At 42.8% G+C, this 26,050-nt stretch overlaps 1 protein-coding gene across 1 annotated transcript in view; it reads left to right on the top strand.

The window, feature by feature from the left end:
• The window catches only part of TP73 (tumor protein p73), a 253,501-nt gene that overhangs the window by 221,129 nt on the left and 6,322 nt on the right, over positions 1-26,050 (top strand). Inside the window, exons 6-13 of the mRNA XM_077250412.1 lie at positions 5,970-6,156; positions 9,127-9,242; positions 10,513-10,622; positions 13,705-13,853; positions 14,244-14,335; positions 18,475-18,599; positions 21,345-21,496; positions 21,606-21,738. Of these exons, the coding sequence (XP_077106527.1) occupies positions 5,970-6,156; positions 9,127-9,242; positions 10,513-10,622; positions 13,705-13,853; positions 14,244-14,335; positions 18,475-18,599; positions 21,345-21,496; positions 21,606-21,738 (1,064 nt within the window). The remainder of the gene's footprint in view (positions 1-5,969; positions 6,157-9,126; positions 9,243-10,512; positions 10,623-13,704; positions 13,854-14,243; positions 14,336-18,474; positions 18,600-21,344; positions 21,497-21,605; positions 21,739-26,050) is intronic.

Genomic DNA, 26,050 nt, shown 5'->3' with positions numbered 1-26,050 from the left:
GAGCAGGTATATAGCCAGGGAGTCACCAGGGTCAGGAGCTGGATGCAAGGCAGAATACTCTAGCACAGACTGAAGGCTGGGGTGGAGTTTTATAGGAGGAAGACACAGTGCACATGAGACCAAAGATGCCATCTTGGAAAAGGGCAGTAATGCACAAAAGGTAATAAAAATGTTCAGAGTCCTGACAGAGTTGTTATCACTGGGGCGAGCACTTCTTCTCCCTATATGAGTTGTTATCACTGGGGCGAGCACTTCTCCCTATATGAGTTGTTATCACTGGGGGGGGTGAGCACTTCTTCTCCCTATATGAGCTTATATCACTGGGGGTGAGCACTTTGTCTCCCTATATGAGCTTATATCACTGGGGGCTTGTTATTCTTCTGCCTGTGCCCAGTTTAACAAGTACATTTTGATGAAAGGTCCCCTATAAATCAGATTTTTGTTTTAAAAGTTATTTTTTATTTTGTTTAACAAAATGTCACAATTGGTATGGAAAAAAAAGAAATCTTGCAATTTTCACACTGACCACTGGGGCGTTTTTAGGCTTTATTAGACTTTAACTTCCTATTGTTTTAGGTAATAGCACATGTACATAGCCACAAAGGTCAGATCCTGGCCCTATCTTTTATACTGAAGCATTTAATCAGCTGTGACATCCCTAGTGTGATTGGTGGATCCTCTGTTATCACATATGTCTACAGGTGTTACCTGTCATTGAAATTTTGCCTCTGATGATAAAAAGCTCATGTGAACTGTTCTGAAAGTGCAGGAAATCTGAGTCTAAAAAAGTCCCAGTGGCCAGTGTTAAAATATTGTTTTTATTTTTTTTAACTAAAGATCGTGATATGAAAAAAAATGCAATTTTTGTTAAATACATGCAGCACAAAAACCTGATGTCACGGGTGACTGCGACAGAGAGGAGCCAGAAGACTGCAGTGTCTGATTTCTCCTACTCTTGAACTGATTTGAAGCACTTCACCTTCATATTAAACAGTGAAGGTTTCTTTTAGCAGTGCAGGGGTTCATCAGCGCAGTTGAGAGCTCCTGGAAACTTTCCTGCCTTAAGGCTGTCGGCTGTGTACTGCTAGCCACTACCATCTCCTATATAATCTGGGCCCTAGCTAGCACTCATCGTCAGATAGCTTTTGCAACATGGCTGGAGGTTGTTGGTTCTTATTTGGGAAGGCGTTTGGTGGATTTATCGGTAACTGTTGCTAGGTTTTGGGTGTGTAATAATTCTGCTTCTCCTACTTTGGTTTTACCCCATCCTCCACTCCCTAGTTCATTCCTCTGTTGTTTGGGTCAGTATTTTTGTATGATTAGTATTTTTCGTTATCCCTGTTCGTATTACCTTGTTAGTCTGGTTGTTGTATTACGGTACAATACTACTCCCCTCTTTCCTGGGTGGAGGAAGGGTATAGACTGAGGGCGGATTCAGGACCTAAGGCAAGGTATGTGGCCCCAGTGTCTTCATCAGAAGTAATTAAGGTACAGGATCCTTGTCTTAGCAGTGGATACTGCAGACTCCCGCACAGCGCGCTGCCACACAGATCTCCTCTATCTAGATGACTGATGAAGGTCAGGTATTGACCGAAACATCTCATTTGTTTCTGGAAATTCTTCACTCAATAAATAAGTTGTTCATCTTACCTAATGACAAGACCTTGGTGCAAATTTTCATCAGAAAGATTGTAAAATTACATGGGATCTTTACCGATATTGTTTCTGACCAGGGGGTGAAGTATATTTCCAAATTTTGGAGGTCATTTTTCACTCGGTTGGGAATCCATCTGTTGTTCTTTTCAGAATTTCATCTGCAGTCTAATGGTCAAACTGAACGGGTTAACCAGAGTTTTGAGACTTATCTTAGGTTTTTTGTTTCTGAGAATCAGGAGGATTGGGTTGCCTACTTACCTCTAGCTGAATTCACAGAAAATAATGGTTGTCATGAGTCTACTGGTAATTCCTCTTTTTTTGTGCATACGGGTTTCATCCTCAGTTCAACTCATTTAATAGGGATTGTTCTTCTGGATTACCTGACGAAGAATGATTTTCTTCATTAATTACATATGTGTGGCAAGGGGTTCTTGATAATTTGAGGAAGAAGGGGTCCAAATATAAGAGTGTGGCTGATCGGAGACATTTGGTGGGTCCAAACCTGTGTGTTGCATCCTCTGCACCATCACCGCTAGCGCCATCTCCAGTCATTGTGGAAAGAAATTTGGAATTTCAGATAGCTAGGATCGTTGATTCTCGCTTAGTTTGTCAGTCGCTTCAGTATATAGTACAATGGAAGGGATACGGTCTTGAGGAGAGGATGTGGGTACCAGCATCTGATGTCCATGTGGCCAGATTGATCCGATCTTTTCACGTGGCACACCATGATAAACCCAATTCTGTGGTTCCAGAGGTCCCTCGTTGAAGGGGGGTACTGTCACAGGTTTACCGTGACAGAGTTGAGCCAGACGACAGCAGAGTCTGATTTCTTCTACACCTGCACTGATTAGAAGCACTTCATCTTCATATTAAATGGTGCAGGTTTATTTTAGTAGTGCAGGGGTTAATTTGCTCAGTTAAGAGCTCCTGGAAGCTTTCCTGCATTAAGGCTCTCAGCTGTTCACTGTTAGCCACTCCCATCTCCTATATAATCTGGGCCCTAGCTAGCACTCATTGTCAGAGTAGCTTTTGCTACATGGCTGGAGCTTGTTGGTTCTTATTTGAGAAGGCGTTTGGTGGATGTATCTGTGACTGTTGCTAGGTTTTGGTTGCGTGATAATTCCCCTTCTTCTCCTTCATTGGTTTTACCCCATCCTCCACTCCCTGGTTATTTCTCTGTTGTTTTTGTGAGTATATTTGTATGATTGGTATTTTTCGTTATCCCTGTTTGTATTACCTTGTTAGTCTGGTTGGTGTATTACAGTATACCAATACTCCCCTCTTCCCTGTGTGGGGGAAGAGTACAGACAGAGGGCAGATTCAGGAGCTAAGGCTAAGGAACGTGGCCACGGCGTCTTCACCATCCAAAGTAATCTGGGGAACAGGGCGAGCTAGGGCACCCCTAGCATTAGGGACAGGGAAGGGGCCCCTGGTCCCGAGACACTTGACAACAGAGTCGTGACACCTGATTTACACAGTAGGTCATTTTCTGATGATACACTCCCTTTAATACTCCAGTCATATTTGTAGCAACATTAAAAACTAGCATCACACCACTAACACCTTACTTCAATTTTCATCATTGCTGCATAATTTTCTAGGAGATATACGAGCTGTATAGAGCCTGGTGTAATCAGTACATCATCCACATCTATCTTCAGGAGAGCACCTGTCCCCTGACTCCCAGCGTCCTGCTTGCTGGTGGGGGTGGTGTCCTCCTTAAATTTGGCAGTGTTGCTGGTCCAAACGGTGCACTTTCCCATGCTGCAATAAGTGGCAGCTTTGCCTCTGCCAAATCGGAGGAGCACATGTACATTAAAGTTGGCCAGATTGAGTGATCCAGACAGCTTCAGAGCCATACTTTCCATCTATAAAGTAAGGCCTCGTTCAGATGTCAGAGTTTTTTTTTACGTATGAGAAAAACGGACAGAATTTCAACAGTGATTTTCAACAGTGTTTGGTCAACAAAGTTTCATCGGTTTTTTTCACTAATGATAAAAAAAAGTTTTTCCACCTTCTATTAGTCAGTGAAAAATGGACAGCACAGGGATGGCATCTGAGTGCTGAGTTTTTCATGGATCCATAGACTTTCATGGCCAAGTTATATGTGATCATTATTGGACATACCGCCGCAATTTTGCATGGACATGTGAACAGAACATGATAGCACATGAACATGAAAAATAGGCTCAGTGGTTAGCACTGCAGCCTTGCAGTGCTGGGGTCCTGGGTTCAAATCCCACCAAGTAGAACATCTACAAGGAGTTTGTATGTTCTCCCCGTGTTTGCGTGGGTTTCCTCTGGGTTCTCCGTTTTTCTCCCACACTCCAAAGACATACTGATAGGGAATGTAGACTGTGAGCCCCATCGGGGACAGCGATCATAATGTCTATAAAGTGCTGCGGAATATGATGGAGCTATGTAAGTAAAGCATATATATGTTGTCTTATATGTCTGAATATTTTTTTCTGGAGTATACGTTGAGCAGAAAGAACCTAGCCTAAGTCAGCAAAATCCTGACCGCAGCTTTGGATGTGACTGGAGTGTAAAACATGATGCCACACACACTCAGTACCTGATAAGTCTAATGAGGCTTAAGCTGTACAATGACATCTGTATGTGAAGCTCCTCAGTTTAGAAGATAACATTTCCCCCTTTGACTAATATCTCAGTCCTCCATACCATTACATGAGCGCTATAAGGGCCATTCTGTGTCCTTTGTGCATCATTAATATCCAGTTCCTTCAGACTTGCCCTGGCAGGATGTGAGTGACGAACCAGGCAATGTCTCTGCTCCAGGTGAATATTTGGGATCATCTATAAGACATAATAGTACATGTCCTGACCCGTCGCTGATAATCTTTAATGCAATATCATATTCATATGCAATTCTCAGCATTTCACATATATCGTAAAACTGTAAGGAGTAAAAAAACATATGGCTCAGGCTAAACCAAACCCCATCTGCAGTCAGAGCTAAGCCTGGTGCAATCTTGAGGTCACTGGTATTTAAAATAGACGTTTGCTTTATAAATGTCCATTCTTGCAGCCAATTGTTTCTGTTGTTCCAATGAATATAAAAAAAAATAAAAAAAATTAATAGTCTTTGTTAAAAAAAAACACCAGCTGGAGCTCCTAGGCTGAGCTATCTGTGTCCATGGTTACAGACTACAAACAAACCATGTGTAGTCTGATTTTGCTGCCATAGACCCCAATTCATTAAGCTTTGTTCCCAAGAGTTCTGGGATAAAAACTTCTTGAAATTTTGCAAAATTTTGCTGTTTTTTTTTTAACGACCTGGATATTTGCAACAACTTTTTTTTTTAAAGTGTGAGGTACTTGAGTGGGAAAGGGGATGAAGCGTGGCCAAGCACGTCAGACAAATTAATCATACTTTGTCAGAAATGTGGCGAAAAATTATGAGAATCAATGACTGGAGTACATTTCTGGTGGAGTTGAATGCTCCAAATTCAGGCACATCATGCTCCAGGTTACAAAGCCCCAGTCTTAATTGATTGGTGTCATAGTCTCTTCCAGGCTTGCCTGGAAATTATTAAAGGAATTCTATCACCAGGTTTGTACTAACCCAATTGCAAGCAGCATGATGTCGGGACAGAGACCCTGATTCCAGCGATGTGTCACTTGCTGGGCTGTTTAATGCAGTTTTAATAAAATCACTGCTTTCTCTGTTGCACATCTACCAGTTCTCTGAATGCTGAGCTCTGCATAACCCTGCCCACACCTCCGATTGGATGCTTTTTGTGTACACTTTGCATAAGCAGAAAGCTGCCAAACAGTGGTGGGGGCGTGGTTATACAAAGCTCATTAATAACATGGCAGCAGGTTCACTATTCCTCTAGTGATAATCTCCTGATGATAAAACTGTGATTTTAATCAGAATTGCAGAAAACATCCCAGTAACTGACACATCACTGGAATCAGCGTCTCTGTCTCTACAATATACTGTTCTCAGATTAGGTGTTAAAAACTTGGTGACTTGATTCCATTTAAATCCATTTTTGTTACGTCCCATGATGCACCACTTCCAGCTGCCAGTTTCCATATAGTGGCAGGAGCCTAGCTGTCATATGATTGTGCTTAGCGGATAACTGATAACGATAAAGAGAAAGTTGACGTTTTGGGGAAATAATGTGCCAACTGTCTGGCTGCTAAAATGTAAAAACCATACTATGACCTGTAATGGAGGCAGTGCAATGCCTTTATAATTAGGCACCTTCTGAACATAACTGTCCAGAATGACGACCTTCCATTTTGTCCCTCATCTCTGACTGACGGCTTTCTGTCTCTTTCAGTACTCGCCCTTGTTGAAGAAACTCTACTGCCAGATCGCTAAGACGTGTCCAATCCAAATCAAAGTATCCAGCCCACCTCCACCTGGCACAGTCATCCGGGCCATGCCGGTCTACAAGAAAGCAGAGCATGTGACGGAAGTGGTAAAACGCTGCCCCAACCATGAGCTTGGACGAGACTTTAATGATGGTAAGAGGGACCTTGGTTAATAAGCAGAACAATGGGGATGTGTGAGACTATGAACAGGACCAACACAATTCCAAAAACTAAGGGATTTCCAAGGCTGGAAAAGTCTGAGCAAAGGGGGCTCAGTACCGGTGCAGAGGGGGCTCAGTATCGGTGCAGAGGGGGCTCAGTACCGGTGCAGAGGGGGCTCAGTATCGGTGCAGAGGGGGCTCAGTATCGGTGCAGAGGGGGCTCAGTATCGGTGCAGAGGGGGCTCAGTAGCGGTGCAGAGGGGGCTCAGTATCGGTGCAGAGGGGGCTCAGTAGCGGTGCAGAGGGGGCTCAGTATCGGTGCAGAGGGGGCTCAGTACCGGTGTAGAGGGGGCTCAGTACCAGTGCAGAGGGGGCTCAGTACCGATGCAGAGGGGGCTCAGTACCGGTGCAGAGGGGGCTCAGTACCGGTGTAGAGGGGGCTCAGTACCAGTGCAGAGGGGGCTCAGTACCGATGCAGAGGGGGCTCAGTACCGGTGCAGGGGGGGCTCAATAACGATGCAGAGGGGGCTCAGTACCGATGCAGAGGAGGCTCAGTACCGGTGCAGAGGAGGCTCGGTACCGGTGCAGAGGGGGGCTCAGTACCGGTGCAGAGGGGGCTCAATATAGGTGCAGAGGGGGCTCAATACCGATGCAGAGGGGGCTCAATACCGGTGCAGAGGGGGCTCAATACCAATGCAGAGGGGGCTCAGTACCGGTGCAGGGGGGGCTCAATAGCGATGCAGAGGGGGCTCAGTACCGATGCAGAGGCTCAGTACCGGTGCAGGGGGGCTCAATAACGATGCAGAGGGGGCTCAGTACCGGTGCAGAGGGGGCTCAGTACCGATGCAGAGGTGGGCTCAATACCGGTGCAGAGGGGGGCTCAGTACCGGTGCAGAGGGGGCTCAATAACGATGCAGAGGGGGCTCAGTACCGGTGCAGGGGGGGCTCAATAACGATGCAGAGGGGGCTCAGTACCGGTGCAGAGGGGGCTCAGTACCGGTGCAGAGGGGAGCTCAGTACCGGTGCAGAGGGGGCTCAATATAGGTGCAGAGGGGGCTCAATACCGATGCAGAGGGGGCTCAATACCGATGCAGAGGGGGCTCAGTACCGGTGCAGGGGGGGCTCAATAACGATGCAGAGGGGGCTCAGTACCGATGCAGAGGAGGCTCAGTACCGGTGCAGAGGGGGCTCAGTACCGGTGCAGAGGGGGCTCAATATAGGTGCAGAGGGGGGTCAATACCGGTGCAGAGGGGGCTCAATACCAATGCAGAGGGGGGCTCAGTACCGGTGCAGGGGGGGCTCAATAACGATGCAGAGGGGGCTCAGTACCGATGCAGAGGCTCAGTACCGGTGCAGGGGGGGCTCAATAACGATGATTAAGGGTGCTTAGCCACCAGAAACGCGTTGATCTTGGTTTTTAATTGTGTGCTGATGTTTTATCCTTACACGATATTTTTGGAAGTGAAATAAAGTTATGGATTTTTCACTGCATCGTTGAGCTGGATTTTTCTTCTTTTTCCTGCTCAATAACGATGCAGAGGGGGCTCAGTACCGGTGCAGAGGGGGCTCAGTACCGATGCAGAGGTGGGCTCAATACCGATGCAGAGGGGGGCTCAGTACTGGTGCAGAGGGGGCTCAATATAGGTGCAGAGGGGGCTCAATACCGGTGCAGAGGGGCCAAAACACTGATCCAAAACACTGATGGTACACTGATCCAAAACACTGATGGCACACTGATCCAAAACACTGATGGCACACTGATCCAAAACACTGATGACACACTGATCCAAAACACTGATGGCACACTGATCCAAAACACTGATGACACACTGATCCAAAACACTGATGGCACACTGATCCAAAACACTGATCCAAAACACTGATGACACACTGATCCAAAACACTGATGACACACTGATCCAAAACACTGATGGCACACTGATCCAAAACACTGATGGCACACTGATCCAAAACACTGATGGCACACTGATCCAAAACACTGATGACACACTGATCCAAAACACTGATGACACACTGATCCAAAACACTGATGACACACTGATCCAAAACACTGATGGCACACTGATCCAAAACACTGATGGCACACTGATCCAAAACACTGATGGCACACTGATCCAAAACACTGATGACACACTGATCCAAAACACTGATGGCACACTGATACAAAACACTGATGACACACTGATCCAAAACACTGATGGCACACTGATCCAAAACACTGATGACACACTGATCCAAAACACTGATGGCACACTGATACAAAACACTGATGGCACACTGATCCAAAACACTACCACTGTTTTTTGCGGTGCTGGTTTTATACGGACACATGAAGGGGGCCTTAGGCAGACAGTCCATCTATTTGGACAGTGAACGGTGGCCAGACTGAGCCCTCCATCAGCCTGATTACAGTGAATGGCTGTATCGGGGGGTTTCCATCCAAATCCCATTTTTTTATAACTTCATCTGGACCCCGGTTAGAGCCACAAAAAAGTGTCCAGAACATGATGTGAACAGAGCCTTACGTGACACTGACATGCAAAGCTGCAGAATGTTTCATTGTAATATAACTGACAGGGTTGTCCAGGATTAGAAAATAGGGTCTGTTATTTATTTTACTTTATTAAAAATAAAAAAAGAAAAAGACTTGCTTACATGGCAGCGAGCTGCAACACCCGGCACACATGAGCACGAAAGTCGCTGGGTATGTAAAACAACAAACCGCTTTCTCTAATAATGGACACCCTCGTTAAGCTTTGTAGCCTTTGATCTAGAAGGTGCGGCTCGTCAGCGCCATATTTAGGTTAATGTGATGATCACATAGTTACTAAGTTTCCAAAATTAAAAGGTGCCGTCAAGTTCAACCTGTCCTTAGACTGGTTGGACTCTGCAGTGCCCCCTAGTGGTTACTGAATTAATTATTTTTCTTTTTTTTCCTCAGGCCAAGCAGCACCAGCCAGCCACTTAATCCGCGTGGAGGGCAATAACTTGTCCCAGTATGTAGATGACACTGTGACTGGTAGACAGAGCGTAATGGTGCCTTATGAGCCTCCACAGGTAATTCCTGCCACTGCCTGTGATTGTTGCTATACATTTCTTAAGTTAAAGGGGTAGTCCAATAAATAAATATTTTTGTATGATGAAAAGTTCTGCTATTTTCCACTATACTTTCTGTGATCAGTTTTTTTTCTCCCAGATCTGACTTGGGAACTTACAAGCCCCTATACTACTTATACCTTTTAGAGGGGGAAGGAGACTGACTTGGGAACTTAGAAGACAATATACTACTTATAACTTCCAGAAGGGGTAGGAGACTGACATGGGAACTTACAAGATGCTATACTACTTATAACTTCCAGAGGGGGTAGGAGACTGACTTGGGAACTTACAAAACGCTATACTACTTATACCTTCCAGAGGGTGAAGGAGACTGAATTGGGAACTTACAAGATGCTATACAACTTATACCTTCCAGAGGGGGAAGGAGACTGACTTGGGAATTTACAAGACTCTACACTACTTCTACCTTCCAGTTGGGGAAGGAGATGACCGGAAACTTACTAGGAACTGTCGATACTTTGTAGAAAAAAACAACAATTGCTGCACTCACCAAATCTTCTTTATAGTTGCATATACAGGATGGTTAGTTAAAGCAAGCAACATATAACCTACATCTTTTTTACGTCCTCCATGATGCTTCCTTGGGGCTTCATTTTTCTTCTATGCAGCATCTATATGACTGCTAACTTTTTGCTGAGCATCGCTGAAGATTGTACTCGCTATACCCTAAATCATCTTTATGCTCTTATACATTGTCACACTAGTGACTGGAAGTGTAAGTAGTGCCTGCATTCACTATATGCTTTGGGATTACCAGAGACTATATTTACAGCTGCCAGAGTGAGAAGGAGACTGACTTGGAACTTACCAGGGATTAATTTTTTTAAACTGCTAGATAGGGGAAAGAGACAAGTGGATGGGGTGTAAAAACATAGGGCATGCTGGAGGTTTTTAGGAGTTGTAAGCAGAAAAGGATCACATGACAAAGCCAGCGGACTTCCCACAATAGCGCAGCTTACCAGAAGTGCTGGGGAAGTCACAAAAAGATTGTAGAAAAAAGTATATTTTAAGATGGAAGCTGCAAAATAACAGGCTTTATTGGACTTTTATTATGAAATGAATTCCATTTGAAGCAGAAAACATTGTGGATACTTTATAACTATCTATTATATAGAGAAATCGGAATATCCCATATTGTAGGCACAGTTACTTCTATGAAGCTAGGTTGATTGTTGTAGTGAACTGGTTTTTTTTCTGGTTCTTCTAGGTTGGCACCGAGTTCACCACAATTCTCTATAATTTCATGTGTAACAGCAGTTGTGTCGGAGGAATGAACAGGAGACCCATCCTGATAATTATCACTCTGGAGACCAGAGAGTAAGTGACCTTCTGTATATTCATGTCAGGGCACATTGTACGTAGCCACTAGTGATGAGCGAGCGTGCTGGGATAAGGTGTTAACTGAGCATGCTCGGGTGCTGAGTGTCTTGGGCGTTCACATGCCACTGGGTCCCCTGTCGATCACCGGACCCCTGTAGTTACCGTACATACAGAGTACCAAGTCGCCCTCTTTCTTATGCTCAGTAAGGTTCCAATACACAAACCTTCGCTAATTTTAGCTTTTATCATTCCCAAAATTAAAAGATAGCGAAACGTGGGCCTAGCCTGTAACCCCCTCCCAATAGAGCCATTCTTCATTTTTGGGCTTCTGTTTTTTTGTCTCTTGTTTAAAGACCATATTTTATCCTTTTCTGTCAACATAGCCGTATGAGGACTTGTTATTTGCGAAGAGTCGTAGTTTTGAATGACATTATTTACTTCCTAATATAATGTACTGATCAGTAAAAAATAGGAAAATGGTGAAACAATGAACAAAAATGATATTCTGCCATTTTTTTTTTTAAGTTTAGTTTGTAGGACGGTAAAAATGAAATGGTAATGATTCTCCAGGTCACACAACTATGGTGATGCCAAACTTCTAGAGTTGTTATTTTTATGTATTTTACAACTTTTAAAAATTCATAACTTCAAATAAATGTGGTTTATATTTTAATTTTCTAAGACCCATAACTTTTTTTTTCTGTTGAGGAAGAAGTACGAGGGCTCGTGTTTGCAGGTTGAACTGACGTTTTTATAGGCACTATTTTGGGATCACATGTAAGGAAAATCTCCACTTAAAGGGAACCTGTCACCTTAAATTGGCGGGATATGTAAATGCCTTTTGTCCGGTCTGATGGGCGGCGTTGCGTCTTCAGTTCTCCACCCCGTCCGTCCCTGTTGTCCGCAGTATGTTAGTGAATTAGAGTACGTGTGCGCCATAGTTGGCGGGTGCGCAATGCAATCTTCGGTGGCGCACGCGCAGTATGCTTTGCCCAACTGCAGGCAAAGCCGAAAAGCATTACTGCGCATGCGCCCGCGCACCATGTCCCGCAACACAGCGAAATACTTCTGGGATATAGTGCGCGGGCACATGCGCAGTAATGGTTTTCGGCTTTGCCCACAAGTGGGCAAAGCATACTGTGCGTGCGCGAGCGAAGATTGCATTGCGCACACGCGAACCATGGAGGACAAGTATTCTAATTCTCAAACATATTGCAGACAACAGGGATGGACGGGGTGGAGAAATGAAGATGAAACTCCGCCCATCGGACCGGAAAAAAGGCATTTACATATCCCGCCAATTTGAGGTGACAGGTTCCCTTTAAAGAATGTATAATTTATTGAAAAACCTTAATAGAAAAATAAATCCTCAAAACCAAAAAAAGAGCATGACATAAAAAATCCAATAGGGTGAGACCGGTGTGAAAAAAAATAAATGTACTGTATACTCTAAGCAATGCAATATAAATAGGGATTGGACAGGAATATAGAGAAACAGGACCTCAGAATCTTGGGAATAATGCACGTGCCCCCCGCTCCCTCACTATGGAAGACCCTAGAAAACCCTAATGTCTAAAAATATACATTAGACCCCTTACTAACACCCTGGCAAGGCAAGGATACCATTGGTGGGACCACTAGGGATTCTAAGAACCCTTTTGGCTATATCCCGTCCGTTAACTAACTATGGGATGAAACTGAATGGGAGGAGACACAGATTAGATATTAGAAAAAACTTTTTGATAGTGAGGGTGATCAATGAGTGGAACAGGCGGCCATGAGAGGTGGTGAGTTCTCCTTCAATGGAAGTCTTCAAACAGAGGCTGGACAGACATCTGTCTGGGAAGATTTAGTGAATCCTGCACTGAGCAGGGGGTTGGACCAGATGACCCAGGAGGGCCCTTCCAACTCTAACATTCTATGATTCTATGATATAAATAGTTAAGTTTGTATATTTATTCTCATAAGTCTTACCCTACTGGACTTTTTATGTCCCATCCTTTTGGGGTTTTAGGTTTGTCTTGCTTTTATCTACATATGAGCCCGCCTGTAATCTCCCGTTTTGATTTTTTTTCTTTTTGACGTTTTTGAGTTAAATAATTTAATATTTTTACAGAATGGACAGAATAGATGCAGAAATGGCAAATGTGTTTTTTTTTCGGATTGGCAAAAGGAAGCTGATTTGAAATTTAGGCTGTTTTTGTAACTTTTTTTAAGAATAGGTCATCAATATCAAAATACTAGACAATCCCTTTAATGATTCATAGACAGGTTTTCATAGGTGTACCAAGATGGTGGAGAAGGGTATGTTGGAGCTATATAAAATGACTATTATTAAGGGGGCCTTCAGCAGCTTATCTATTGGCACCTCATGATCACATTGTGGGAGGGCAGGAGCTGATGGACGACTGCTGCTCACCATCATAGTACTTAAATGGCGATGTCAGCGCTTGGCACCGGCATTTAACTGGTTACTCTTGCATTTTACTGGTAGGGCAGGCTCTACTCCTTGAGTGTCAGTTCTGATGAGTAACAGAGGTGTAGTCTTAGAAGAACTATAAAGCTCAGCACAAGTTCTGCTGTAACACATCCATCAGTGGTTTGTTCTGAGCCTATACTTCCGTCACTGTAAGTATATAGAGATAACAGGGCATTTAAACAAGCACACAGCTCAAGACAGTGACAGCTGTGACTAACAAACCTGCACTGGAAGCAGCCAATGGAGGGGGCTTGTGATTTTGCAAGATTTATAACAGCAGCTTGTCAGGATCTGATAGGGAGAGTGATGAAGATGAGCATATAACTGCTGTATGGAAATCAATGGACTGAAAATAGGTGGCTGGGACATTAGGAGTTAACGCCTCCAGGAATGTAACCACTGCACACTCTGGGTGGGATCTGGGTAGCCAAACTCCATGGAAACTAACTGTACATTATGTAAGTTAAAACCTCTCCCAGCAGGAGAATGACAGCAGATAGAAAAAGCAAGTCAATTACAAACTTGCTTATTTTCATGCTGTCTAATTAAAGCAATTTAATAATCTGATAATATTCCTTTAAGATCTGCATTATTTTGCAGTGGACAAGTTCTGGGCAGAAGATCATTTGAAGGTCGGATTTGTGCTTGTCCTGGAAGGGACAGGAAAGCAGATGAAGATCATTTCCGAGAACAGGCAGCTTTGAATGAAACAGCGGCCAAAAATGGCAATGCCAACAAGCGCAGTGAGTGTACGATAAGTATATTTCATTCCATCCAATCTAACTGCACGCTTTCTCTGCTGCCCTCTAGAGCTCCAAATTAGTATTACACATTTATAGATCTCACTCTGATGTTATGAATCAGCTGTAAAATGATGTCTTATACTTCAGTCCATTTATTTGTATCTCTCATGCGCTGAACATAGAATAGCAATCCCTGGGTACGCTCTGCCTTGTCTGACCCTGAACTGGGCGTATAACAAAGTATCAGTGCATTACATATAGTTTATCTCACAACTTATTTTTGATCATTATTTAGTGTAACATATAGAATTTCTTTTCTGTCCACACTTTCCCAAATTTCTATTCATTTCCCCAAATGTCTATGGCTTTATCATTAAATGGATCCTTCTTTATCAGTGTCGTGTAAGCAGAGTCCCCAAGGAGTGCTGGCTGTGGGGCCAAATATCAAGAAAAGACGTCATGGGGAAGAGGATATCTACTATGTCCCGGTGAGTAAAGGCGCACTGTACACATGTCAGAAAAGGCATGCTACTAAATATACATGTCAGCAACGGCAAACTATCAAATATATGTCAGACAACGAATAGTATCACATACGTCAGTAAAAGCATTCTACCTCATACAGTGGGGAAAATATTTGATACGCTATTGATTTTGCAAGTTTTCCCACCTACAAAGAATGGAGAGGTCTGTAATTGTTATCGTTGGTATACTTCAACTGTGAGAGAATATAAAAATAAAAAATAAAATCCCGTCGTATGATTTTTACATAATTAATTTGCATTTTATTGTATGAAAAAAGTATTTGATACAATTGAAAAACAGAACTTAAAACCTTTGTTTGCAATTACAGAGGTCAGACGTTTCCTGCAGTTCTTGACCAAGTTTGCACACACTGCAGCAGGGATTTTGGCCCACTCCTCCATACAGATCTTCTCCAGATCTTTCAGGTTTCGGGGCTGAAGTTGGACAACATTGAGTTTCAGCTCCTCCAATGATTTTCGATTGGGTTTAGGTCTGGAAATTGACTAGGTCACTCCAAGACCTTGAAATGTTTCTTACAGAGGCACTCCTTAGTTACCCTGGCTGTGTGTTTTGGGTCATGGTCAAGCTGAAAGAATCAGCCGCAACCCATCTTCAATGGTCTGAGGGAAAAAGATTGTTGGCAAAAATCTTGCTATACATGACCCCATCCATCCTTTCTTCATTATGGTGCAGTCCGTGCTGTGCCCTTTGCAGAAAAGCATCCTCAAAGTATGCTGTTTCTCTCACCATGCTTCATGGTTAGGATAATGTTCTTGGAGTTATAATCATCCTTCTTCTGTAAAGCGCTGCGGAATATGTTGGCGCTATATAAAAATTATTATTATTATTCCTCCAAACACGGCGAGTTGATATCAAAAAGTACTATTTTGGTCTCATCTGACTGCATGACCTCCAATGCCTCCTGTGGATCATCCACATGGTGACTGACATACTTCAAAAGGCCTTTACATGTGCTGGCGTGAGCAGGGTGATTTTGCGTGCCCTGCAGGATTTTTTATCTATGACGGCGTAGTGTTACTAACGGTAATGTTTGAGACTGTGGTCCCAGTTCTTTACAGGTCATTGACCAGGTCCTCCTGTGTAGTTTTGGACTGATTCATGACATTTCTCAGAATCATCCTTACCCCACGAGGAGAGATCTTACATGGAGCCCCAGACCGAGAAAGACTGACAGTCATCTTGTGTTTCTTCCATTTTCTAAGAATTGCCCTAACAGTTGTTGCCTTCTCACCAAGCTGCTTACCTATTGTCCTGTAGCCCATCCCGGCCTTGTGCAGGTCTACAATTTTGTCCCTGGTGTCCTCAGACAGCTCTTTGGTCTTGGCCATGGTGGAGAGGTTGGAGTGTGATTGAGTGTGGGACAGGTGTCTTTTATACAGGTAACAAGTTCAAACAGGTGCAATTAATACAGTTAATGAGTGCAGAGTAAGAGGTTTCTTAAAAAAAACTAATAGGTCTGTGAGAGCCAGAATGCTTGCTGGTTGGTAGGTGATCGAATACTTATTTCATGCAATTTAAGGCAATTTAATAATATAAAATCATACAGTGTGATTTTCTGTTTTTTATTTTTAGATTCTGTCTCTCACAGTTGAAGTGTACCTACGATAAAAATTACATTAATTCTTTTGTAGATGGGAAAATTTGCACAATTGGCAGTGTATCAAATACTTATTTTCCCCATTGTACACATCATTAAAAGTATACCACTACATTTATAAATATATATTAATATATGTCTATAAAGACATACCATTATATACACTTCAGTAAAGGCATCCTACTATATACATGTTAGTAAACGTGTAAGACTTTATATATACTGTACAGTGTGTGAAAAAGTGTTTGCCCCCTTCCTGATTTCCTATTCTTCTGCATGTTTGTCACACTTAAATGTTTCAGATCACCAAACAAATTTAAATATAAGACTAAGTTAACACAAGAAAACACAAAAAGCAGTTTTTAAATGAAGGTCTTTATTATTTAGGGAAAAAGAAATCCAGATATACAGGGCCCTGTGTGAAAAAGTGATTACACCCTTGAAACATAAATTAACTGTGGTTTATCACATCATTTGGAAGTGGAGTTGAAATTCCCTAGCCACAACCAGGCCTGATTCACCTGTTCTCAATAAAGACATCACTTAAATAGGACCTGCCTGACAGTGAAGTTAACTAAAAGTTCCTTAAAAGCTAGACATCATGCTGCGATCCAAAGAAATTGTGGAACAAATGAGAAACAAAGTAATTGAGATCTATCAGTCTGGAAAAGATTATAAAGTCTTTCCTAAAGCTTTGAGACTCCAGTGAATCACAGCGAGAGCCATTATCCACAAATAGCGAAAACATGGAACAGTGGTGAACCTTCCCAGGAGTTTCCGGACAACCAAAATCACCCCAAAAGCACAGCATTGACTCAAGAGGTCACAAAAGACCCCACAACAACATCCAAAGAACTGCAGGCCTCAGTTACGGTCTGTGTTCAAGACTCCACCATAAGGGCTCATACTCACTTGTGAGCAAAACGGATAAATGCAATCCGATAAAAAATCGTATTGCACTCGGACCAATGTTATTCAATAGGTGACATCTCATTTGCAATTTTTTTCTCAGCCGAAATTGGACTAAGAAAAAAATCACAGCATGCTGCGATTTGCTGCGAGTCTCGGACGAGACTCCCAATGCAAGTCAATGGGTGCGAGAAAAAAAACGCACGGCATACGGACCATCCGTATTCCATCCATTTTTTACAGATCCCTTTCCATTCTGTGACATAGAACACTGTAAATGGTCCTGTAAATTATTGTATAAAAATAGTTGCAGAGAAAAAAAAAGCATTGCATACGGATTTCATATGGGTGTAAAACTGATGGTGCGATTAAAAATCGCATTGAACTCGTATGACAATCGCATAGTTTGCATCAAATTTTTTCGGTCCAGATTACGGACCGTTTTTTTTCTCGCAAATGGGTATGAGCCCTAAGAAAGATACTGGGCAGAAAAAGGCTTGCATGGCAGTTTCAAGACGAAAAACACTGCTGAGCAATAAGAACATAAAGGCTCGTCTCAGTTTTGCCAGAAAACATCTTGATGATCCCCCAGACTTTTGGGAGAATACTCTGTGGACTGACGAGACAAAAGTTGAACTTTTTGGAAGGTGTATGTCCCGTTACATATGGCATAGAAGTAATACAGCATTTCAGAAAAGGAACATCATACCAACAGTAAAATATGTAGTGTGATGGTCTGGGGCTGTTTTGCTGTTTCAGGACCTGGAAGACTTGCTGTGGTAAATGGAACCATGAATTCTGCTGTCTACCAAAAAATCTTGTCTGGCCATCTGTTCGTGACCTCAAGCTGAAGCGCACTTGGGTTATGCAACAGGACAATGATCCAAAACACACTAGTAAGTCCACCTCTGAATGGTTTAAGAAAAACACAATTACGACTTTGGAGTGGCCTAATCAAAGTCCTGAGCTTAATCCGATTCAGATGCTGTGGTGTGACCTTAATAAGGCGGTTCACGCTCGGAAACCCTTCAATGTGGCTGAATTACAACAACTCTGCAAAGATGAGTGGCCAAAATTCCTCCAGAGCATTGTAAAAGACTCATTGCTAGTTATCGCAAATGCTTGGTTGCAGTTGTTGCTGCTAAGGGAGACTCAACCAGTTATTAGGTTTAGGGACAATCACTTTTTCACACAGGGTCCTGGATTTCTTCTTCCCTTAATAATAAAGACCTTCATTTAAACTGTATTTTGTGATTACTTGTGTTATCTTTGTCTAATATTTACATTCGTTTTGATCTACAACATTTAAGTGTGACAAACGTGCAAAAAAAATAGGAAATTAGGAAGGGGGCAAACAGTTTTTCATACAACTGTATATATGTCCATTAAGGCATACTACTGTACACACGTTAGTAAAGCATGCTATGTATGCAAGGACTCACAATATATGTGACAGAACAGTAAAATGTGTTGTGGCCATACGTATCTACATCATGACCACTCCTGCTTTCTTCCCTGTGATTTTTCTTATGTCCGCCCCTGTGTTGTTGTCCTGACCAGATTCTTTTGTTTCAGGTTCGTGGTCGGGAGAACTTTGAAATCTTAATGAAGATAAAGGAGAGTCTGGAGCTGGTGGAGTTGGTGCCGCAGCAGTTAGTGGACTCCTACCGACAGCAACAGCAGCAGCTGCTCCAGAGACAGTAAGACAAATACTTATCATGGATGTAGGATGGGCGGACTGACCGGCCTTTGTGCCCGCTAATGTCTTTGCACTAGCGGGGGGCTCCTGCTCAGCCTGGACCAATCTTTTGTTGTATAAGGCCATTTTCAAATCAACTTTTTTAACTCCATTTAAAGTATACACTGGAAAAAGCTCCCAAAATGTACGTTAATGGGAACCTGACATGTTGGACATGCCATCCGATCTGTGGACAGCACGGTACAGAGAAGGAGAAGCTGAGCAGAATGATATATGAGTTTGTTGTAAAAGATTCATTATAACTTGTATTTCATTCAGTGACATTCCTGATGCTTGTGTGTATGAGTCCAGTGGATGGTCCTACTAGTGATTTACAGCTGTCTCTGCATGCATTATCATACAAGATAGACTGTCAATCACTAGTAAGACCGCCCACTGGACTCATATCCATATAACACAAGGGATTTCACTGAATAAAATACAAGTTTTACTGAATCTTTTCCCACAAACAAGTAGATCAATCTGATCAACTTCTGCTCCATAACACGCTGCCGGCAGATCAGACACCATCATCAACAGGACAAAGCAAAGCTGAGACTAAAGTCTATAAGTGGCACCTGTCATCCATAGGCTACAATGGTATCTGTTTAATAGAAAAGTCATTAAAACCCATGACACATCTTATGAAGCATCCATGTAGCAGGTGACTGATACACTTACAGGTCCTTCTCAAAAAATTAGCATATAGTGTTAAATTTCATTATTTACCATAATGTAATGATTACAATTAAACTTTCATATATTATAGATTAATTATCCACCAACTGAAATTTGTCAGGTCTTTTATTGTTTTAATACTGATGATTTTGGCATACAACTCCTGAAAACCCAAAAAACCTGTCTCAATAAATTAGCATATTTCACCCGTCCAATCAAATAAAAGTGTTTTTTAATAACAAACAAAAAAACCATCAAATAATAATGTTCAGTTATGCACTCAATACTTGGTCGGGAATCCTTTGGCAGAAATGACTGCTTCAATGCGGCGTGGCATGGAGGCAATCAGCCTGTGACACTGCTGAGATGTTATGAAGGCCCAGGATGCTTCAATAGCGGCCTTAAGCTCATCCAGAGTGTTGGGTCTTGCGTCTCTCAACTTTCTCTTCACAATATCCCACAGATTCTCTATGGGGTTCAGGTCAGGAGAGTTGGCAGGCCAATTGAGCACAGTAATACCATGGTCAGTAAACCATTTACCAGTGGTTTTGGCACTGTGAGCAGGTGCCAGGTCGTGCTGAAAAATGAAATCTTCATCTCCATAAAGCATTTCAGCCGATGGAAGCATGAAGTGCTCCAAAATCTCCTGATAGCTAGCTGCATTGACCCTGCCCTTGATGAAACACAGTGGACCAACACCAGCAGCTGACATGGCACCCCACACCATCACTGACTGTGGGTACTTGACACTGGACTTCAGGCATTTTGGCATTTCCTTCTCCCCAGTCTTCCTCCAGACTCTGGCACCTTGATTTCCGAATGACATGCAAAATTTGCTTTCATCAGAAAAAAGTACTTGGGACCACTTAGCAACAGTCCAGTGCTGCTTCTCTGTAGCCCAGGTCAGGCGCTTCTGCCGCTGTTTATGGTTCAAAAGTGGCTTTACCTGGGGAATGCGGCACCTGTAGCCCATTTCCTGCACACGCCTGTGCACGGTGGCTCTGGATGTTTCCACACCAGACTCAGTCCACTGCTTCCTCAGGTTCCCCAAGGTCTGGAATCGGTCCTTCTCCACAATCTTCCTCAGGGTCCGGTCACCTCTTCTCGTTGTACAGCGTTTTCTGCCACATTGTTTCCTTCCAACAGACTTACCATTGAGGTGCCTTGATACAGCACTCTGGGAACAGCCTATTTGTTGAGAAATTTCTTTCTGGGTCTTACCCTCTTGCTTGAGGGTGTCAATGATGGCCTTCTTGACATCTGTCAGGTCGCTAGTCTTACCCATGATGGGGGTTTTGAGTAATGAACCAGGCAGGGAGTTTTTAAAAGCCTCAGGTATCTTTTGCATGTGTTTAGAGTTAATTAGTTGATTCAGAAGATTAGGGTAATAGGTCGTTTAGAGAACCTTTTCTTGATATGCTAATTTATTGAGACAGGTTTTTTGGGTTATCAGGAGTTGTATGCCAAAATCATCAGTATTAAAACAATAAAAGACCTGACAAATTTCAGTTGGTGGATAATGAATCTATAATATATGAAAGTTTAATTGTAATCATTACATTATGGTAAATAATGAAATTTAACACTATATGCTAATTTTTTGAGAAGGACCTGTATATCCATCCATTCATTATCCATTTAACAATTTATACTGGAACTTGCAGAATGGAACAATGAAGTCCTCTGTGCTGCTCTGTACCTTTTTTTTGCAAAAAAGAGCGTTCTTTGTGCAAGTTTCAGCTTTCCTGATACTAAACTTAGCGCAAAACAGGATAAGAACGGATCCTGAATTGTGTGACCCTGTACACAAATAAATGATGGACCTGGGGAAGACGGGCTCCAAGCACTGGTCCTCTAGGTCCCATGATGGTAAAGTGCAATGATAGGATCCCACACCAGCAGGGAGGTCACATTTTTTAGTTTTTCTGCCATCACCACCGTTTTACTCAGAGTAAAGTGATACATTACATCTTCTGACATATAGGACATTTCTGTATAATCTGTAGTAACAGCATATGTTCCTTCCCAGTGCCCACCTGCAATCACAGTCGTCCTACGGTCCGGTCATGTCTCCAATGAATAAAGTTCACGGAGGGATCAACAAGCTGCCATCTGTCAACCAGCTAGTGGGGCAGCCCAACCAGCACGGAGCAAACCCTGCACCAGGGATGATGCCCATGGGTAAGATTATTATCCAAACCCTTCTACTAGGCAGGGTCTGCATATTATTACTACCATTATTACTGCCATCAAGGTCATGTAATCCTCTGCTTTCCTCCTCCGTTTCCAGGCTCTGGTATGCTGAACAACCACTCCATGCAACCAAATGGGGAGATGAACGGCGCTCACTCTTCCCAGTCTATGGTGTCGGGGTCACACTGCACTCCCCCACCCCCCTACAACGCTGACCCCAGCCTTGTCAGGTACTCCTGTTATTATTTACAATGGTTGTCAGTTGTCACCCGTACTTTGCATGGATCTAATGTAGATGCATCCTCTGTGAACTAACCTGCCCCAATCATGGTCATGTAGCGCAGAACAGGTGGTAAACTACCTACAACATAAAGTTCGAAAAGTATCAACACTCATGGGACAATGATGAGGAGAATAATATCAGGCAATTGTTAACTTACTCATACATTTCCAAGAGGAATAACAGAGGAACAAGAATAAAATGGTGCTCCAGAATTGTTATTTTATGGGGAATTGTAATATTTACCAACACAGGAATCGGAGGAGGACAGCTTCATCTAGTCCTTCTTAACGTTATTGCTCCTACTTTGTTGTACCATTTTTTGGTGTGTAAATTGTTCATCTAAAAATATAGATGAGGAAAATGATTCATGTATTGAGCAGGAGGTTGGACACGATGATCCTTGAGGTCCCTTCCAACTCTAACATTCTATGATTCTAAAAGAAGAAAGCAACATGGAAACCGGGGCTAAACATCTTTAGGCTGGAGATGTCATACAAATTTCTTAAAGTGCTGAAGCCTTAAAGAAAACAGAGTTATTCTAGTAAATCTGCATCTCCAGGGGATGAGTGTCGTCTGCGGAGAGTCTGGTCCCTTAGATCAATGGGAGAGTAAGATATAGCCAAAAAGATCCCTTTTCCCCAGTAGAGGGCGCTGCAGGGGAAATGTGTGACCGGCAGCAGTTTCCCCAGTAATGGAAACACCTATTAACAGTATCACAAAATACAGATTCACTACGTGTGATAACTTCATTGCCGAATGATTACTTAAAATCTACACACTGAATGGGACATTTGTATATACAATAGATATTTGCATACTGTTTTAAATATTTGTTTATATATATATATATATATATATATATATATATATATATATATATATATATACACATACACACACTGTATATACACTGCTCAGAAAAATAAAGGGAATACTTAAACAACAGAATATAACTCCAAGTAAATCAAACTTCTGTGAAATCAAACGTTCCACTTAGGAAGCAACACTGACTGACAATCAATTTCACATGCTGTTGTGCAAATGGAATAGACAACAGATGGAAATTATTGACAATTATCAAGACACCCTCAATAAAGAAGTGGTTCTGCAGATGGGGACCACAGACCACATCTCATTACCAATGCTTTCTGGCTGATGTTTTGGTCACTTTTTAATGTTGGTTGTGCTTTCACACTCGTGGTAGCATGAGACGGACTCTACAACCCACACAAGTGACTCAGGTAGTGCAGCTCATCCAGGATGGCACATCAATGCGAGCTGTGGCAAGGTTTGCTGTGTCTGTCAGCGTAGTATCTAGAGACTGGAGGCGCTACCAGGAGACAGGCCAGTACACCAGAAGACGTGGAGGGGGCCGTAGGAGGGCAACAGCCCAGCAGCAGGACCACTACCTCAGCCTTCGTGCAAGGAGGAACAGGAGGAGCACTGCCGGAGCCCTGCAAAATGACCTCCAGTAGGCCACAAATGTGCATGTGTCTGCACAAACGGTTAGAAACCGACTCCATGAGGATGGTCTCAGTGCCCGACGTCCACAGATGGGGGTTGTGCTCACAGCCCAACACTGTGCAGGACGCTTGGCATTTGCCACAGAACACCAGGATTGGCAAATTCGCCACTGGTGCCCTGTACTTCACAGATGAAAGCAGGTTCACACTGAGCACATGTGACAGAATCTGGAGATGCCGTGGAGAGCGATCTGCTGCCTGCAACATCCTTCAGCATGACCGGTTTGGCAGTGGGTCAGTAATGGTGTAGGGTGGCATTTCTTTGGGGGGCCGCACAGCCCTCCATGTGCTCGCCAGAGGTAGCCTGACTGCCACTAGGTACCGAGATGAGATCATCAAACCCCTTATGAGACGACATGCTGGTGGGGTTGGCCCTAGGTTCCTCCTAATGCAGGACAATGCCAAACCTCATGTGGCTGGAGTGTGTCAGCAGTTCCTGCAAGATGAAGGCATTAAAGCTATGGACTGGCCCGCCCGTTCCCCAGACCTGAATCCGATTGAACACATCTGGCACATCATGTCTCGCACCATCCACCAACGTCACGTTGCATCAGACTGTCCAGGAGTTGGCGGATGCTTTAGTCCACATCTGGGAGATCTCTCAGGAGACCATCCGCTGCCTCATCAGGAGCATGTCCAGGCATTGTAGGGAGGTCATACAGGCACCTGGAGGCCACACACACTACTGAGCATTATTTCCTTGTCTTGAGGCATTTCCACTGAAGTTGGATCAGCCTGCAATTTGATTTTACACTTAGATTTTGAGCATCATCCCAACTCCAGACCTCCGTGGGATATTAGTTGTGATTTACGTTGATAATTTTTAGATTTTATTGTTCTCAGCACATTCCACTATATAATGAATAAAGATTTCCAACTGGAATATTTCATTCAGTGATATCTAGGATGTGGGATTTTAGTGTTCCCTTTATTTTCTTGAGCAGTGTATATATACATACACACACAATAGTCCTATTAAGTTTGTACAGTTTTGTATATTCACAATCATATCTAATTCACAGATTTTGGAGAATTTTTCGCAAAATATTTGTAAACTTCTAGCCCGGTTATTGCATTTATGGATTTCTAATTTAAGTCACTACTGCTGCACTATAAGAGAATTATAACAAATATTTGAGACAATGAAGAAAATGTACACAGTGTTATGTAAATATAAAGAACAGGTAACACATTGGCTTATCACCACTATTCCGCTAAATGACAAACTCAGCTCTAAATGACAACTTCTTAAAATATGTAGAGATCTATTCAAATTTATATCAATTTAGCTTGCCCTGTCCTGCAGTCAAAACAGACATTTCTAAGACACTGGCCATTTTTTTCAGTAAAATAATCATCAAATAAGTTAGTGGAGAGGTTTGTATTATACTGCAGAGCTGCACTCGCTATTCTGCTTGTGCAGTCACAGTGTACATACATTACATTACTTATTCTGTGTTACATCCTGTATTACACTCCAAAGCATTTATTAAAATTCTGCTGATCAGTACTTGAAATCTAAGCAGACAGACCACCAAACACACTAATGCAGAGGTAAGATTATGCAATGCTTAATAGTATTATAATAATGCAGTGTACGTACACAGTGACTGCACCAGCAGAATAGTGAGTGCAGCTCTGGAGTATAATACAGGATGTAACTCAGGATCAGTAATGTAATGTATGTACACAGTGACTGAACCAGCAGAATAGTGAGTGCAGCTCTGGAGTATAATACAGGATGTAACTCAGGAACAGTAATGTATGTACACAGTGACTGCACCAGCAGAATAGTGAGTGCAGCTCTGAAGCATAATACAGGATGTAACTCAGGATCAGTAATGTAATGTATGTACACAGTGACTGCACCAGCAGAATAGTGAGTGCAGCTCTGGAGTATAATACAGGATGTAACTCAGGATCAGTACAGGTTAAGTAATGTAATGTATGTACACAGTGACTCCACCAGCAGAATAGTGAGTGCAGCTCCGAAGTATAATACAGGATGTAACTCAGGATCAGTAATGTAATGTATGTACACAGTGACTGCACCAGCAGAATAGTGAGTGCAGCTCTGGAGTATAATACAGGATGTAACTCAGGATCAGTACAGGATCAGTAATGTAATGTATGTACACAGTGACTCCACCAGCAGAATAGTGAGTGCAGCTCCGAAGTATAATACAGGATGTAACGCAGGATCAGTACAGGATAAGTAATGTAATGTATGTACACAGCGATTCCACCAGCAGAATAGTGAGTGCAGCTCTGGAGTATAATACAGGATGTAACTCAGGATCAGTACAGGATCAGTAATGTAATGTATGTACACAGTGACTCCACCAGCAGAATAGTGAGTGCAGCTCCGAAGTATAATACAGGATGTAACGCAGGATCAGTACAGGATAAGTAATGTAATGTATGTACACAGTGATTCCACCAGCAGAATAGTGAGTGCAGCTCTGGGGTATAATACAGGATGTAACTCAGGATCAGTAATGTAATGTATGTACACAGTGACTGCACCAGCAGAATAGTGAGTGCAGCTCTGGAGTATAATACAGGATGTAACTCAGGATCAGTAATGTAATGTATGTACACAGTGACTGCACCAGCAGAATAGTGAGTGCAGGTCTGGAGTATAATACAGGATGTAACTCAGGATCAGTAATGTAATGTATGTACACAGTGACTCCACCAGCAGAATAGTGAGTGCAGCTCTGGAGTATAATACAG

Source organism: Ranitomeya variabilis, chromosome 4 (genome assembly GCF_051348905.1).
Source record: "Ranitomeya variabilis isolate aRanVar5 chromosome 4, aRanVar5.hap1, whole genome shotgun sequence".
Classification (NCBI taxonomy): Eukaryota; Metazoa; Chordata; class Amphibia; order Anura; family Dendrobatidae; genus Ranitomeya; species Ranitomeya variabilis.
This window is presented reverse-complemented; position numbering and strand designations above follow the sequence as displayed.